The sequence below is a fragment of the Mesocricetus auratus genome, unplaced genomic scaffold (genome assembly GCF_017639785.1).
Source record: "Mesocricetus auratus isolate SY011 unplaced genomic scaffold, BCM_Maur_2.0 Super-Scaffold_100003, whole genome shotgun sequence".
NCBI classification, from domain to species: Eukaryota; Metazoa; Chordata; class Mammalia; order Rodentia; family Cricetidae; genus Mesocricetus; species Mesocricetus auratus.
The window spans coordinates 72,695,365-72,712,545 of NW_024429188.1; the positions used below are offsets into that span (position 1 = coordinate 72,695,365).

Consider the following 17,181-nt stretch of genomic DNA (forward strand, 5'->3'; position numbering starts at 1 on the left):
TTTTAAAAAGAGACCTTAAACTGTTAATGTACTGTAAAAATTGAAGGCTGTAGTATATTTAAGGTCATATTCTTATATTGTGATATTAACACGAGATATTGGGGCTAAACAAAGTTATAGTTTAGCAGTTATGTTTATGTGTCAAGTTGACAGTAGTCAACTGCACTGGTTAGATTTTTCTCAGCTTGTCAAAAACTAGAATCATGGAGGAAGAGATTTACCTGTAAGCAAGTCTTTGGGGCATATTTTTGATTAATGGTTGATAGGATAGGGCCCAGACCACTGTGGGCAGTGCCTCCTGGGCAACTGGTCCTGGGTTGTGTAAGACAGGTAGCTCAGCAAGCCACAGAAAACCACTAAGCAGCTTTCTTCCATCTTCGCTGCCTCTGATTCTGTTTGAGTTCCTGCCCCGACTTCCCCAATAATGGAATGAGACTGGGACATGTAAGTCAAATATAACTTTTCCTCCCTCAGTTGCTTTTGGACACTGTTTTGTCACAGCCACGTAAAAGCAACATAGTACACTCACTTAGGTTGTTTTTCAAATCTATTGAAAACAGAATATTGAGGCCACCTTCTTGCAATAGGAATTTCCAAGAATATTATTCACATTGTCATTACAACAATAATGAATTCCAAATTCTCTCTTCATTGTAGAGTCTAGTTTTCATCTCAGGGAAGGATGTAGGAGAGAGAGAAAATATGCCAATATTAATCCAGTTGCATCTTCCCCAGTATTCTGCTACCGTTCAGAACTATGTTTCTGAGAGCACTAGATCCAAGCTTATTCAGAGAATATATAGTAAGGGCCACATTAAAAAAAAGAAAATTCAAAGAAACAGGTAAACTTAATTTTAATATTTTATTTAATACAAGGTGTCAAAAAACCCACAATTTTAAACTTAGAACCAATGTAAGTAAATTGCTCATTACACTGGCATTCTAGTAGGTCTTTGACATCGTAATATAAGCATTGTGGAAAATAGAACAAATTAAAGTGTTATATCACAAAAGAAATATGACACATGAATTATGGCATATTTTAACATGCTTTTTTCTTATTAATTTGGAAATACAATGTTACTACAAAAAGAAAATGAATAAAAACAAATTTTAATTGCCTTGGCAGTTTTCATATTGTATTCCACCTGTAAAATACAGTTTGATATATTCACCAGTGTCACTGCTAAAAAAAAATGTCAGTTGATTTTATTTGTGGTCAGACTGAACCCGAGTATGACCTCACTCAAAAAGAAAATAATGTAAAGATATAAGCCATTGTTTTACTAATTTATTTCAATAGGAAAACATTATGTGTAAATTATTATAGTCTATTCTTTTGTTACTCAGTCACTGAAATGCAGCCATTTTTGGCATTAAAACATGTGAAAAGAACAAATGCTAATTTTATATCTTTGCCATGTCTTTGTGATGCAGTGTGCTATTTGAAGAAATTAATATGAGTAATATATTTTTATGTGTGGGAGAAGGTGCATGTTATGCTTGTGTGTGCATGCGCGCACACTAGTGAACTCATGCATGCCCAAAGCCAATATCTGCTTTTTTTCTTCTATACATATTTTCTGAGGCAGGATTTCTCACTGAACTTAGAATCCACTAATTTGCTAGAATGTCTGGCCACGTAGCTCTAAGGCTATTCCATCCTTCACTTTCAGCACTGGAGTTACTAGTGTGCGCTTTGACACTCAGTTACATACCTATATTCCCTAAGTGCAATTCCCTAAGTGAAAGTCCCTTCAGTGTAAGAATCTTATATATCGAGTGTATTGGTCTAGAAAATAACATTTATTACTTAAACAATGTTTATCAGGTTGAAACTGTGTTGGACTATGAAACTCACTCCGTGTAAGTGATCCAGTTCATGTCATCCCTTTCTGCAGTTTGTAACATTGCCTTCAGTTGAAGTTGCACAATGGCAAGCTTCCTTCGGTCTAAACTGCCCTGAAAATGCCATCGTTCATAGCAATGTACAGGGATAGGATAAATTACAATTTTTAGCTTCTTCAAGGTTGTTAAACTATTCATGATATTCGCAAGCACAGGCATTGTGATGGGGTTAGAAGCAAAGCTCAGGATACGGAGATGAGTACAACGAATTAGGGCAGGGATAAGAGATGACATTGCAGAATCGCTTATAAGGCAATGATTTATCTCTAGATGCTGAATAGTACCAGAGAGATTTACCAGAAGAATTTTGAAGGGCTCAAAATTATCCCAATACATTGAGTTGTTACTAAGATTCAACAGCTTTAGGCGGGAGGCCTGAGGACACTGGGCCAGAAATCTGAAATCTCGATATGAAAGATCACAGTATGGCAGATACAAGAAATCCAAAACAGGTGGAAGAACTCTGTAGGGAGAAAACAACAAAAAATTGAGGAATGAAGATTGAATGAGGAAAACTTTACCTTTTTATATAGAATAAACTATTTTTCACATGCATTATAAGTGGGTGTTAATGTGTGCTTTTAGTTCACATAATATTTTTGTGACTCAGAAATTTTTTTTGTTTTTTCACAGGGTTTCTCTGTATTGCTTTGGAGCCTGTCCTGGCACTCACTCTGAAGACCAAGCTGGCCTCGAACTCACAGAGATCAACCTTCCTCTTCCTCCCAAGTGCTGGGATTAAAGGCATGTGCCACCATGCCCAGCCAGAAATATTTTTTAGACAGGATCTTACTATGTTGGCCTCGCTGTCCTGGAACTCACGATGGAGACCACATTGGTTTTGAACTCACATAGTCTGCCTGTCTTTGCCTCCTGAGTGCTAAGATTAAGATCATGTATCACCATATCTGGTTGAGAGTTTTGTTTTCAACACTGAGATACAGTTCTTTTAATCTTAAGAATGCATACAATATATTATATGATTTTTAGGAAACATTAAAAGAAAAAATTAATGCACTTGATACTTGCAATATTATCCATTGTAAATTTCAGCTTATCTTTTTAGTAGGGAGGTATCAAAATGAGTAGGCAACTGAAAAGTCCCTGGCCAGTCCCTAAATACCAACCTCTACTTTCATGGCCTACACCTTGGAGATTACAGACTAGCAAAGTGATCCAACATTGTGAACTATGGGCATCTATGATTATGTGCATCAATGCTATAGCAAAAACAGTCTTCCCCCCATCTCAATTCCTCTTACTCCTCATATCTAGAGGACTAGTTTTTTGTTCACCTTTATACTTCTCCACTTATCTGTACATTGTTGGCTGCTTAATTTGTGTAATTCTTTCTTCAGTTTCAAATTCTCAGAAGTTACAAAGTAGAAAGCATAAAAGGTTTTGAGGAGTGTAGGAACACCCAAAAATATTTTCTCTCCTGTCTCAACAGGCTTTCCAGGAAACACAGGGACCTGTCCCAAACTCTTACCTGAGCACTCTGTCCAGATTGTTTTTGAGATAAAATGAAGACAAGTTGAGCTCCTTAAGGTTTTCCATACGTCTTAAGTGACCGAGAAAATTTTTAAAGACTTTTCCACTCAAAGATCTAAAAGTGACTTTAAACAGACTAAGGCTTTCTAAGTGGTCCATCTGAGACAGGACCTTGGAAATATCACTCAGTGAACCCTTATCAACTGACAACTGAGCAACACATTTGAGATCCAGAAAATTCAGGGAGCATTTACAGCCACACAATTTATCAACTTGCAAATCTCGACAGCATATGTGCAAAGACCCTGAACTCTCCTTAATTTTATTCATAAGCAAAATCAAAAATTCCCTTTCCATTAAGGAGCCATCGAGGGAAAGATCCACTAGTAATTCTACAGGCCTGGGTAACTGAATTGTGGATCCTGAATTTTCAAAACAAAGATTTTCCTCTATTTTTGTGATAGAGTGGTCAGAATAAACACAAGAATAAAAACAGAAAGGTGATTTGATGCTGAATTCAGGGCATGTGGTCCTACAGTCCGTGTCTTGCCTTAAATCTAAGATCCTCAGTTTAGGTCTCCTGTAGGGGTAAGAGGAGATAGAATATCTGAGAAATAGCAAATGACAACGAAACCCAGTAGGATTAATGATGACACATATGAACAAATCCTTTTCTCCACATCTGGCATTCCTTGTATTAACTAGCAACAAGTCTTTCCCATGAAAATTCAACCTCCTTTATTTTTTTCATACTTTAAACATCTTAAATTCCCTCAGTCTTAAAGTTCCTGTCTTTCTCTTACTTAACACCTGTTATGTAAACCCAATAGAGCCCTCAATAACATATTTCATAACGAACACTGAAGACATCAGTCTTTAGTATGTTACCAAGGTAGGGGCTACAGCCTCACACATAAATCTTCAGCTCACTAGCTACTTCTTCTGGGAAAGTAGTAGGCTGTGACCTAAACCTCTCATGTCTTATCATGTCTCTATTATACAGTCTTACCGAGAAGCAGAGTTCTTTGCAGGACATACTGGAAAATTCTCAATCATGGCTTTCAGTAGTTCATGTTGAGGCTCCTGTACAATTAATGGCCCAATATGGAGACAGTAAAAGGGCCAGACTTTCACAATCTCACTCAATGTATCTTTATGCCCACCATCGAAGGCAGCAATGAACAATGGAATAAAAAGATCTCTTGGAATATCCTCCAGAGCTTGGAGTGCTGCAGACTTGCTGCTCAGCAGACTCTGTATAGCAAGATCCATCAGTTTCTTTGGCTGATATGCATCCATCTTTGTGAACCTGTACCAGGAGGAGAAACATTTAGAAGTTCTGGGAAAACACACAAGTGTCTTCTTTGCAACCAGTGCTAGCAAAGCAGAAAATATTTAAATAATAAATGAATCAGTTAGTCAGCACTAGATACTTCTAACTACAGACACAGATTAAAAAGTGACCTGTGAGTGGATAAAGGTGTGTGTGTGTGAGAGAGAGAGAGAGACTATCCCCCTCCTATGTATAATATATATATATATGTATATAAAATGTGTGTGATAAAATGCCATTAGAAATGGGTAGTAAGTAAGAAGAAAACAATTTTGGACACTTGGCTACATGACTTCTACTATTTTCCCTCAGTAGTATATAAGCTATGATGAAGAAAAAGATAAATCTACACAAAATGCTACAATAGAACATATTAAAACACCAAATTAATTGTGATTAAAGTGAAAAAGAAATGACATTCTAGCCCTTGATTTGTCTCATTTCCATCACCATATCTGTGGCAAATGAAGACACCAAACTGCACAAGACACACGTGAAGGAAGATGGCTAAGAACTTAAAGTTCAAATTGAGCATATTTAAAAAACTACTCATGAATAAAGCCTAAAGATGAAAAGAACACATAAAATCAAAAGAATGCCACATAGTTTATGGAAAAGACTTCAAAAATGTTCATTTTAAAGCTGTATGTTGTCTCACCTGTGGAAAGTAAGAAATAATCTGATAATGGAATACTCACTTCTAGGGTCTGAGATCAGTGCCAGGGGTTTGGGTGGCAAAGCACAGCTGGGATATAATTCATGTAAGATAGAGATTGGTATGGATAAATCACAATGAGTCTCATTAAGATGTATTATAAATATGTGTTACAAATAATCAATAGCAAATAAGTATCAGATAAGCAATATGGAGGGTTTAAAATGCAATCTTTGAAGCACACAGATTCTGGGGAAAAGTAAATTGATGGGGATAGGACAAACATTCACGAGAATTTGTTAATGATGGGGAAAGCAGGAAAATGAGGGAACTTTAAAGGTTTTCTAACACATAAAAGAGTCAGAAAGCTTCCAAGTTTTTCTACTACTGCCGGAACAACAAAACTCTCTAAAAGACCTGTATGACACTGACAAACAGAAAGTAGCATGATTAAGTTAGTTTCTAAAACAATATAGTATCGCATGAATAAACAAAATAAAGGAAAGTTCCAAGCCAATACATTAAAACCATTAGAAACAAAATTATTGTTGCTTACCACCTACCTAATATGGTACCTTGCTACAGCAACTGGTACACATTACAGCATTGTTCTTGGATAATATAACTTGATGATTAAGATAAAATTATCATAGTTAAGAATAAAGAAGTGTTAATTTCTTGAGGCTTCCAGGATTTCAATCTCAGGGACACAACGTTTGTTCATGCTCAAGGCGCAAGAGAGTTTAAGCACCTCCTACTTGTGAAGAACTTTCTTTTGTGTGAAGAAAAAGTCAGTCTGAAAAGGGACTGGGCAGTCTCAAGCAAAACAGCTGACTCCGCACATTGTTACAAATGTTAGTGAAATGTATTCAAGAAATTTCTGTTTGTGCTCCATTACAAGGTCACCATGTTCCTAGGAATATCTCTGAACATTTCAGTATTTTGGTTCAAAATTCAGCTGTGGATGTGCCTGATATGACTGAATAAGGACTCCAGATTTCATGATAAGGGTAGTGGATCAATGCCATTTAAGTTTGACTAACAAACTCAACATTAAAATTCTTCCTAAGTTGATGTATAGATTTAATACAATTTCAAAAATATCTGCATTTTACTGAGTTAGACAGCCTGATAGTAAAGTTCATATATGATACAGTATGTAAGAATAGCTAGGAAGAGACCTGAGAATGGATTCCTGATACCATACCGAGAAAATTAAAACTTTCTAGAGAATGTCTGTAATTACAGTGTCTTGTCACTAAGATGTCTATAAGAATAGACAAATAGCCTGTTACAGTAGGTTAGAAAACCTAGAAACAGTAGTCAACACTGATGGGCATTAGTGCTCAATGAAGACTGGGCTGAAAAGATGGATTGGCAGTTAAGAGCACTGGCTGATCTTCTAGAGGGCACAGATAGTAATTCCCAGACTTGAAAACCATCCTTAACCCTAGTTCCAGGGGATCTGATGCCCTCTTTTGGCAACTATGGGTATTGCACAAATGTGCTACCCAGATATATAACAGGCAAAAAAACCCATACACACAAAATATAATTAAGATAAATAAAAAACTAAACGTGACAGGAAGAAACCACTAGGAAAGACAGGCATGTAATGTATAGAATATGGCTTTTAGAAAAAACCTTAAAGCAGAACAGGGAAATATTTCATCTATAGAGTAACTAAAAATTGAGTTAAAGATTTAAGCAAAAATTTGAATCACACAGTTTCTTGAAGAAAACATGACAGGTCTTCTTTAAGCTTAACTATAGGGAAGAGATTTCTAAATGTCACTCAATTATAGAGGTAAGAAAGGAAGCAATAAGTAATCTGACCAAATGAAAAGCAAAGGATTTAAAAACATCAAATGCAAGCATTTCTAAAGGGAACTTAGAGACTAAAATGATGTAGTAGTAAAACATCCCAGACAAGTGGAAACTATGTTTCTTATATAAAGAATTTAAAAACTGAGGAACAAAGGACCAATAAAGGCATAAAAATGAAGAAAAACACGAACTAACAAATGCCAAATTTTAATTACAATTACATATATGTAGTACATTAATGTAACACTGCGTTATGGCCCAGTCTCTAGAAACATATAGGCAAAATTATAAAGTAATTGTGTTCTATTAGTGAAACTGTGAGGAATAAAATTTAAATATCCTACCAAAATCTACTTCTATAAATAGATATATGTGTATACACACACACATATCTCCAAGGATATTCACTGAAGCATTATATATAATTTAAAGATATAAGCAATTAAAAACCCCGCACAGAGGTATATTTAAAATGGCATGGTATAGACATTCAAATGTGTCTGATGCCAAGTGTAAAAAAGAACAATGAAAATCTCTTAAGAAATGTTAGGCCGACATTTCAAGAAATGCTATCAGCTGGTGACACTGAGTCCTAAATGGGATATCTCTATCAAATCCCTCCCATCATAGCTCAGGGAACACTCCAGAAGAGTAGGCAAAAAGACTGTAAGAGCTACGGGGGATGGAAGAGTCCAAGGCCTTCTAGACTCAACAGGAATGATGCCCTTAGGCAACATGCTCAGGGCATGCAAAAGTGGACATAAGACCCCATTCCTAACTCAGAAGCTTTCAATAATTGATAACTTCTTACAAAGAACAAACAGCTTTCTCCAAGAGTCTCACTGGATATACAAGCCAGATTTAAGAGCAGGCCCTATGCTTAGCAGTAGATGGTTATCACAAAATGAACTCAATGGCATTTTTGGAGGGTTTTTGTCCAATAATGCATTTCTGGGGTATATTTTTTACCCTTACAGGTCTTTTGCTTATATAGTATGTTGTGGAATACTCTTTTTGTACACTGTGAAGATGTGTCTCTGCCAAGGAACCGTCTGTTTGGCTTCAGAAAGTGCAGAAAGGCCAATAGCTAGGCAGGAAAGGATATTTAGGACTTCTGGGTAGAGATAGGAACTCTGGGAAGAAGAGAGGCAGAATTTGCCAGTGAGACATGGAGAAATAAGACACACAGTATGGAGGAGAGGTAATGATCCATGAGGTCGCACACAGATTAATACAAACAAGTTGGTTTAAGTTTTGAGAGCTAGTTGAGAACAAGCCTAAGGTAAGGCTAAACTTTCAGAATTAGTATGAAATCTCCATGTCATTATTTGGGAGCTGGCAGTCCAAAGAAAGTGTGATTACATTTCAGATTTTGTTTTTTTTATGGGTGTTCTATCTGTGTGAATGTGTGCTTTTTCTGTTTTTCTTTTGTTTGTTTGTTTGTTTGAATTGCCCTATTCTGGTTTGTTTTTGTTCTATTATTCTATTTTAGTTCATATCATTTTGTTAATCGTTTAGATATTTGTTTTCTAATGAGAGAGAGATAGAAAAGATACAGATTTGGGTTAATGGGGAGGTGGGAGGAGTTGGGGAGGGGAAACTATAATCAGAATAAATATATGAAAAAAAATCTATGTTCAATAAAAAGAAACGCTGTTAAATGAAAATAGAAATGTGTACCCTAAGCTGTCTCTCGTGTAAGAAAACAGTGTAAGAAATTATGCCAACTTTCCTTTGTGCAAAATAAGTATAAGTAATACTATAGCAAAATGTGAAGGATAGGAAAGAAATTGGAAAGGATAACATGGTAAGAAGGAGTGGTACTTTTCCAAATACACAGTTTTATATTGGATTATCTGAATAATAGTAATAATAATAATAATAATAATAATAATTCACATACTCAAAATATAAGCACAGTTGGACTTCTATAGTAGTATCTGTTGTGTAATATTAGTGTAAGATGCATCACATTTGTTTATGTTATGGAATGTTTGTTTAATGATGCAAAGATGTGTTGCATTCTTTTATGCTGCATTTGTTTAATTCTGTAAAGCTGTGCTACTTTGCCTGCTTAAAACGCCTGATTGGTCTAATAAAGAGTCAAATGGCCAATAGCTAGACAAGAGAAAAAATAGACAGGGCTGGCATGCAGAGAGAATAAATATGAGGAGAGAATGGAGGAGTGAGAAAAGGAGAAGGAGAGAGGACATCAGGAGACAGCCACCCAGCTACACAGCAAGCTGTGGAGTAAGAAAGAAGTAAAGAAAGGCATACAGAATAGAGAAACTAAAAGCCCAGATGCAAAAGAAAAATAAGCTAAAAACAATCCTGTACAATAAAGGATCATCTGGGGGCATCACCATCCCTGACTTCAAGCTCTACTATAGAGCTATAGTAATAAAAGTAGCTTGGTACTGATATAAAAACAGACAGATGAATCAATGCAATCAAATAGAAGACCATGATATCAACCCACATACCTATGAACATCTAATTTTTGACAAGGAAGCTAAAAATATAAAATGGAAAGAGAAAGCATATTCAACAAATGGCGCTGGTATAACTTGGTGTCAACATGTAGAAGAATGCAAATAGATCCATATCTATAGCCATGCACAAAACTCAAGTCCAAATGAATCAAAGACCTAAATATAAATCCATCTACACTGAACCTTATAGAAGAGAAAGTGGGAAAGGACACATAGACATAGGAGACCACTTCCTTAACAGAGCACTAGTAGCACAGACACTCAGAGCAACAATCAATAGATGCAACCTCCTGAAACTGAGAAGCTTCTGTAAAGCAAAAAAAAAAAAAGGTCAACAAGACAAACTGTCTTCCTACCAAATGAGAAAAGATATTCACATCTGACAGAGGACTGATCTCCAAAATATACAGAGAACTCAAGAAACTAGACATCAGACTCTCAAATAATCCAATTAAAAATTGGGTACAGATACAAACAGAGAATTATCAAAAGAACAATCTCAAATGGCAGAAAGCCATTTAAGGAAATGTTCAACATCCTTAGCGACCAGGGAAATGCAAATCAAAACTCTGAAATTCCATTTTACACCAATCAAAAACACCAATGATAACTTATGTGGGATAGGATGTGGAGAAAGGGGAACTCTCCTCCATTGCTGATGGGAGTACAAACTTGTACAGCTGCTGTGGAAATCAGTATGGTGGTTTCTCAGAAAATTAGGGATCAACCTACCTCAAGACCCTACAATACTACTTTAGGGCACATTCACACCACAAGGACATTTACTCAACTATGTTCATAGCGACATTATTTGTAATAACCAGGTGTTGGAAACAACCTAGGTACCCCTCAACTGAAGAATGGATAAAGAAAATGTGGTACATTTACACAATGGAGTACTATTTAGTAGTAAAAAACAGTAACATCTTGAAATCTGCAGGCAAATGGGTGGAACTAGAAAAAACATCCCGAGTGAGGTAACCCAGAACCAGAAAGACAAATATAGTGTGTATTCACTTGTAAGTGGATACCAGACATAGAGCAAAAGATACCCAGCCTACAATCTACAACCCCAGAGAAGCTAGAACCCTCTTCCAGAAATAGGTGGAAGCAGATGCAGAAATCCACAACTAACCACTGGGCCAAGCTCCTGCAGTACAATCGAAGTGAGGGAGGAGCAATAATATGAAGAAAGGGTTCAAGACTTAGATGGGGAAACCCACAGAATCAGCTGACACAAGCTAGTGAGAGATCACTAACTCAGGTTTAACAAATGGGGAACCTGCATAACACCAAATTAGATTTCCTTAATATTGGTGACAATGGTGCATCTTGGACAATATATGAGGCCACTGGCAGTAGATCCAAGATCTAATTCTAATGCACAAACTGACTTGTGGAGCCCATTCTATAGGGAGAGATACCTTACTCAGCCTAGACACAAGGGTATGGGGAGTGGAAAGTGCTTTGATCCTGCCTTAAGAAGATAATGGGACAGAATTCGTAGACTTCCAAAGGGAGGCCTTACCCTCTCTGAGGAACAGATGGGTGGTGGTGGGGAAGTGGGGGGAACTGGAGGGGAGGAGGGGGGAACTGGGATTGGAATGTAAAAAATAAATTAAAGGGGGGAAAAGAATATACAGTATTTGGGCCATTTGGAAACTCAGAATTTTATGACTGTTGTGATAGTGACACAGTGTACAAAGAGAAGATAACATGACCTATGAGGTCAAGGAAATCCAATTGTGCTGTTTTATTATTATCATTATTATTATTATTGTTGTTGTTGTTTTTCAAGACAGGGTTTCTCTGTATTGTTTTGGAGGCTGTCCTGAAACTTTCTCTGTAGACCAGGCTGGCCTCCAACTCACAGGGATCCACCCGCCTCTGCCTCTGGAGTGCTGGGATTAAGGGCATGTGCCACCAATGCCCGGCTGTGCTGTTGTTTTAAGATAACTTCCATCTACTGTCAGAAGTGCTGTTTGAGAGAATTGCTGAATGTGCAAACAGTAAAGTGTAATAAGCAAGACAAGAATTAAACACATGTGGAGTATTAAAAGAAAGGCATAAGGAAGATAAATACAGAAGGAGGGAGGAGAGTAAACCCACAGCAAGGATGTCTGAAAAGGTCATAAGCAATAATACTACTAACTACCTAAAAAAACACAAAATTCACATAAATCCATGAAGAACCAAAGACCATCTAACAAAAGCCCCAACACCAGGCATGAGAAGCCCTCTTCTGTGTTATTGGTCAGCATTGACCAAGAGATTCATCAAACTTTACAAGCTACTGCAAAGGTCATTGGTTGCCCTCCAGGAATAAAGACTAGTCCCTGTTGCCAAAGAAAGCATGCACTTCACACAAAAATAATTTAAAAGAGAGCGAAGAGTGGCGTATGAGAGGGTTTGGATGGAGGAAAGGGAAGAAGAAAATGACATTGTAATGATCTCAATTGTAAATGAAACAATTTTAACAATGAATTGTATACATGTTCATAATTTTCAAAGAATAAAAATCAAAAAGTTAAAAAAAGGAAAACAAAAACTGGCTAGAAATAATCCAACGTAAGGCCAGACATTCGTAAGTAAGAGTATGTATTTGTGTATTTATTTGGGAGCTGGATGGTGGGTCCTTCAAAGAGTAAAAGAGTAAAAAACATCTCTGCATCTTGTGAAGATGTCAGGTCTGCTGCCAGGTTTCATATATTTAGCCACTGTTGAAACACCATGGTGAATATACCTCCCATACCAAAATGAGCAAAAGAGTGTACAAATGCCATAAGAACAGGTATTTTTGTCACAAATGTATAATTTCAATACAGTCATAAGAAAACATGAAATTCTTGGGTAAAAAACCTTAAAAGTTATGTATATACTACATAGTAAACAAAAAGAGATAGAGAACTAGGTGTAGTGCTATATGCCTGCACTCCCAGGACATAGAAGGTGGAATCAGCTGGATTAGTAATTCAAGGTATTCTCAACTATATTAACGAGTTAAAAATGCACCTTGGACTACATGACACCCTATTTCCAAAATCCAAATCCATTCAAGCAAATAAAACAAATAACAGGGTAAAAAAAGGATGGCTATTGAATAAAACATCAGGAATTGCAATGGAAGAGATAGAACAACTGAAGGTGCTGAGAGACAGACAGAAAGGCTATTCATTCAAGAGTAGCGAGCTCTTAAAAGCTCCAGCACCAGTCCCATGAGCCACTTCCAAATATAATGTGTCTCTTACAAAAACAGATGGACACCCCTACCATAAATGCCAGCCCAAGATTATCACAAACAAATTAATTCAATCTGGAAAGTTTGGGGACTGTGACTCTGCCATTTGCACTAGTCAACATAAGGGGAAAATAATTTTTTTCCTCTTTAGGGTCTGACGGCTTTCCAAACAGGTGCACTCTTGAGAGAGACCAACTCGTTGAGACAAAAATGCTCTGTAAATAAAACAAGGAGCAGTTGCAAAATGAGAAGGACTAGAGAGAGGCTGTTGGACTAGCTTTGTGGGAGACACCTGTAGAAGAGAGCGATGCGTGACTGACAGGCAAGGACGTGCTGAAAAATGCAGACAGCAGATCCTTGGGTATTGAAAGGCCCACCACTCTGAGGTCCTATCACTTATGTGCTAATGAGCACTCTCTGCCACCTGGTGATGACTGAGGAAATTGATGACCCCATGCTTGAGGTTGGGTAGCAGTTCTATATCTGGAGCCACTTACCTTCTGTATAGTTCAATGTGGGTGAAACTGAGACTCCAGAGTTCCGGGTCCACAAAGGCCTTAGGTTGCAGCAGCCTCCTCCCTCTCACAGATGGTTTACTGCTGTGTGAGAAATGAATGCACTAAGACCAAAATTCCAGCAAAAATCTCACTGCCCTATATCCATATCCTTTCTGTCTTCTTCATTTACTTTATTCATTTATTATTTTTTCTACTTTTAAAATAGGACATTTTATTATTTGAAAATTTCATACATGCATACAATGTATTCTGTTCATACTCAACCCGAGTCCTGCCCATATGCCCTTCTAGATCCATTCCCACCTCTAAACTCCTCCCAACTATATGTGCTCTTTTTCAAAGCCACTTAGTAAAACTAGTCCTAACTGTGCCCAAATTGAGTTTTAACTGAATAATTGACTGTACACTATTTATGTATCTGTTCCATAGTTGTTGGGGCACAGTAGTTGGATATAATGCTTTCTGTATGTACTTCTATATATAGTTTAGCTACTGCAGTGCTTTCTTTTCTTCTTTCATTTTGGGACGTGAGACTGAGCCCTCCACGGATGGCTATACCCTATGACAAAGTTAAACTTGAAGACATACCCTTACAAAATGAAATAGAAATAACACAAAATATAAAAATATAAAAAGCAAAGCAAATGAAAATATCTCCTCAAATACGATATACAAAAAAAAAACTGCAGAAGTGTTTAACACGCTGGAAAAATACTTTGAAAGTACACGTGAAAAAGAGTTCTAGGAGTTTCACACGCATGAATGAAGTGATGAAATCAACTCAGAGCATGTATACATAGGGGAGCAACATAGATGAGAAAGTAATAAGGAGTTTGACAGAAAGCAAACTGAGATTCTGAAAATTAAAAACTCAATCAATAAAAACCCATAGGAAGTATCACCAATAAGTTATAGTAATCAAAATTAAGGGTATTAAGGTTTTAAAGAGAAGTTGAAGGAAATTTCACATTTATGCATGAATAAAGAAAAAAATAGGCAATCTTGAGAACACATTTCTGGAGTATGACCACAAGGTGAAATATGTCTACAGACAGAAAAATGAGGTGAGATTAAAAACTCAGGATGCAGAAAACAGTCATAGAAATGAAAGCGGATGGAGCTCCAGTGGTACTACTTGCTAGCACGTGGTACTTGTACAGAAATTAAAACAAAATTTCCCGACTCTACATGAAAAATTAAACTTCAAGCACAAGAGGCATTTAGAGTCCAAACCAGATAATAACAAGAAAGTAACTTCTCTAAGACGTATTAGATGTAAAATGTAATCCTATAGAACCACGGATAGTATGCTAAGACTGAAGAACAAAGACATGACATTAAAAGCCGCAAAGAAGCATCCATGCCACTTAAAAGTGACAACCAATCAGAATAACATCAGACTTCTTGGCAGAAACATGAAAAGCCATAAAAATAGCAAATGATATATTTTAAGTATTAAAGTAAATAAATGTCAAGTGAGATAATTATATCTAGCAGTTATCTATTAAAATTAATCAATAAATATTTTCCAGATAAGTGCAAATTATAGCAATCAGTTGCTACCAAGCCAGAATATCAGAAATATATTTAAAGGAATCCTACATAGAGAAGAGAAATAAATACAATGTTAACTGTGAGAAAACAGAAAAGTACTGACTTCAAGATAGTAAAAGGTAAAGATTATAGAAAAACTATACAATTCAGTAAACAATAAGGTGCCTGGTACAATGAAAGGAGACTAACAAGGCCAATTAATATTTGAACAAACACATGAAATCAAATAAAATATTCCCTTAATAATAGCCCTAATTTTAAGGGCCCTATCTTTTTAGGTATTTTTTGCTAGTTTAGCAAAACTAGCCATCTAAATGTAGAGAATAACCTGTATCCCTGTATGTCTTTATAAAAATCAATAATGTAAAATGTGACATACTGCGGGGCCACTAGCAGGGGAAAAAGTATTTATCCCTAGTGCATGAACTTGTTTTTTGGAGCCCATTCCCTGTGGAGAGATACTTACTCAGCCTAGATACAGGGGGGAGGGCCTTGGTCCTGCTTCAAATGATATGACTGACTTTGTTGATTCCCTATGGGAGGTCTCTGAGGAGTGGATGGGGAAGTGCCTTGGGAGGAAGGTAGGGAGAGCAGGAGGAGGGGAGGGAGTGGGAACTGGAATTGGTATCTAAAATAATATTATTCTAAAATAAAAAAGAAGATAGGAGAAACAAATTTTAATTAAGATATAGGCACAGAAAAGCCTCTTAAAAATATTCTGGAAACAGATTAGGAAACAATAGCAAAAACTGACAAATTAATTTGCATGAAATTAAAAATATTCTACAGAGCTGTAGAAACAACAATACAGTGACAGTCAACAGAATGGCAATATTTTCTTGCTATACATTTTACAGAGAACTAATATTTAGAATCTTTCAAGAACTAACAACAGGACACCCCCCATGGAGGGCCTCACCCTCTCTGGGGAAAGGAGTGGGGATTGGGGGAGGCAGATGGGGGGTTGTTAGGAGGGCATGGGAAGAGGGGAGGGAGAGGGAGTTGGGATTGATGTGAGAAGTAACCTTGTTTCTAATTTAAATTTAAACATTAAAAAAGACAAAAAAGAACTAACAACATTAAATACCAAATATAGAAGCCAACACACTGATAAATGACTAATCTACTGGACAGGTCTTACAAGAAGAAATACAAATGAATAATAAATATACTCATAAATGTTTAACTTCCTTAGGCATAAGAAAAATAATAATCAAAAGTACATCGATATGCTAAATGACAACAAATGCTGGTGAGGATGTGGGGTAAAGGAATCCTTATAAAACACTGGTGGAAATACGAAAATCTTTAGGGCAGATCCTGAAAAATGAAAGCTATAACTGTCTTACTGTCCATCCATACCACGTAAAGCAATCTAAATGAACATGCCACAGAGATACTTGCACATTCACATTTCTTATGTTACTTTGCACAATAACCAGGAGTGGGATCAGTTTAGAACTCCAACAGGTGAAAAGATCCAAGAAATAAGATGTACATATGAAATGAAGTTATTATCAATGATCAAAAAAACTTGAAAAAGAAGATTCTTTACCAATAGTCTTCAAATGTTTCAGGCTTATACTCCTGGATGGGACTATGGAGAAATCTGACAATCAAATTCAGTGAGGTATTCTCAATAGAACCCTGGAATACAAAGAGAATACTCCTGGAATAACGTATATGTGCCATTTACCAGAATCAGTGGGTTATCAAAAACAAAAATAAAGACATGAGGATGAAACTGGAAGGGAACCTGTTGGGGAGGGGATATGGCAGGAGTTGGAAATGGGAATGGGGGTGGATACGATCGTATTTCATTGTATACATGTGTGAGTTTCTCACTAAAATTTCATAAAAGTAAAGGATAACAACCAAAAATTTAAATAAATTCTGTAATAATTTCTTTCAAAGCTGTTATCAGTTTGACATTTTCATGGGTTTATAAGATGCCTTGCATTAGAGATAATATTGGAGAACACAGTTTAGAATTATGAAATTATTTTTTTAAAGTTTTATAGATAAAAGTCAGGCATGGAGGCAAACACTTGTAACTCTCACATTCAGAATGCAGAGACAGAAACATCATAGAGTTTCTGAACAGTTACAGCAGGGCACAGTAAAAGGTTTCTAAACGCCTTGGAAATAAAATAACACTCATCTTC

The 17,181-nt window shown here is 36.5% G+C and overlaps 1 protein-coding gene across 1 annotated transcript; it reads right to left on the reverse strand.

Moving 5' to 3' along the window:
* Window positions 1-843: 843 nt before the first annotated feature.
* On the reverse strand, window positions 844-13,537 carry LOC101838486 (melanoma antigen preferentially expressed in tumors-like). Its single transcript, XM_040743864.1, has 4 exons — window positions 13,442-13,537; window positions 4,409-4,708; window positions 3,398-3,979; window positions 844-2,371 (listed from the first exon to the last, which is right to left on the reverse strand). Exons 2-4 carry the CDS (start codon window positions 4,696-4,698, stop codon window positions 1,858-1,860), a joined length of 1,386 nt encoding a protein of 461 aa, XP_040599798.1. The 5' UTR covers window positions 4,699-4,708; window positions 13,442-13,537; the 3' UTR covers window positions 844-1,857.
* Window positions 13,538-17,181: the final 3,644 nt, after the last annotated feature.

What these genes read in the sequence shown, in the direction of transcription:
- LOC101838486 (XM_040743864.1), bottom strand. Translation starts at nt 4,698, where the DNA reads ATGGATGCATATCAGCCAAAGAAACTGATGGATCTTGCTATACAGAGT. An exon ending in GCAAAGAACTCTGCTTCTCG is followed by an intron (nt 3,980 to 4,408) that starts GTAAGACTGTAT and finishes TTACCCCTACAG; the next exon opens with GAGACCTAAACTGAGGATCT. An exon ending in AATCTGGACAGAGTGCTCAG is followed by an intron (nt 2,372 to 3,397) that starts GTAAGAGTTTGG and finishes TTCTCCCTACAG; the next exon opens with AGTTCTTCCACCTGTTTTGG.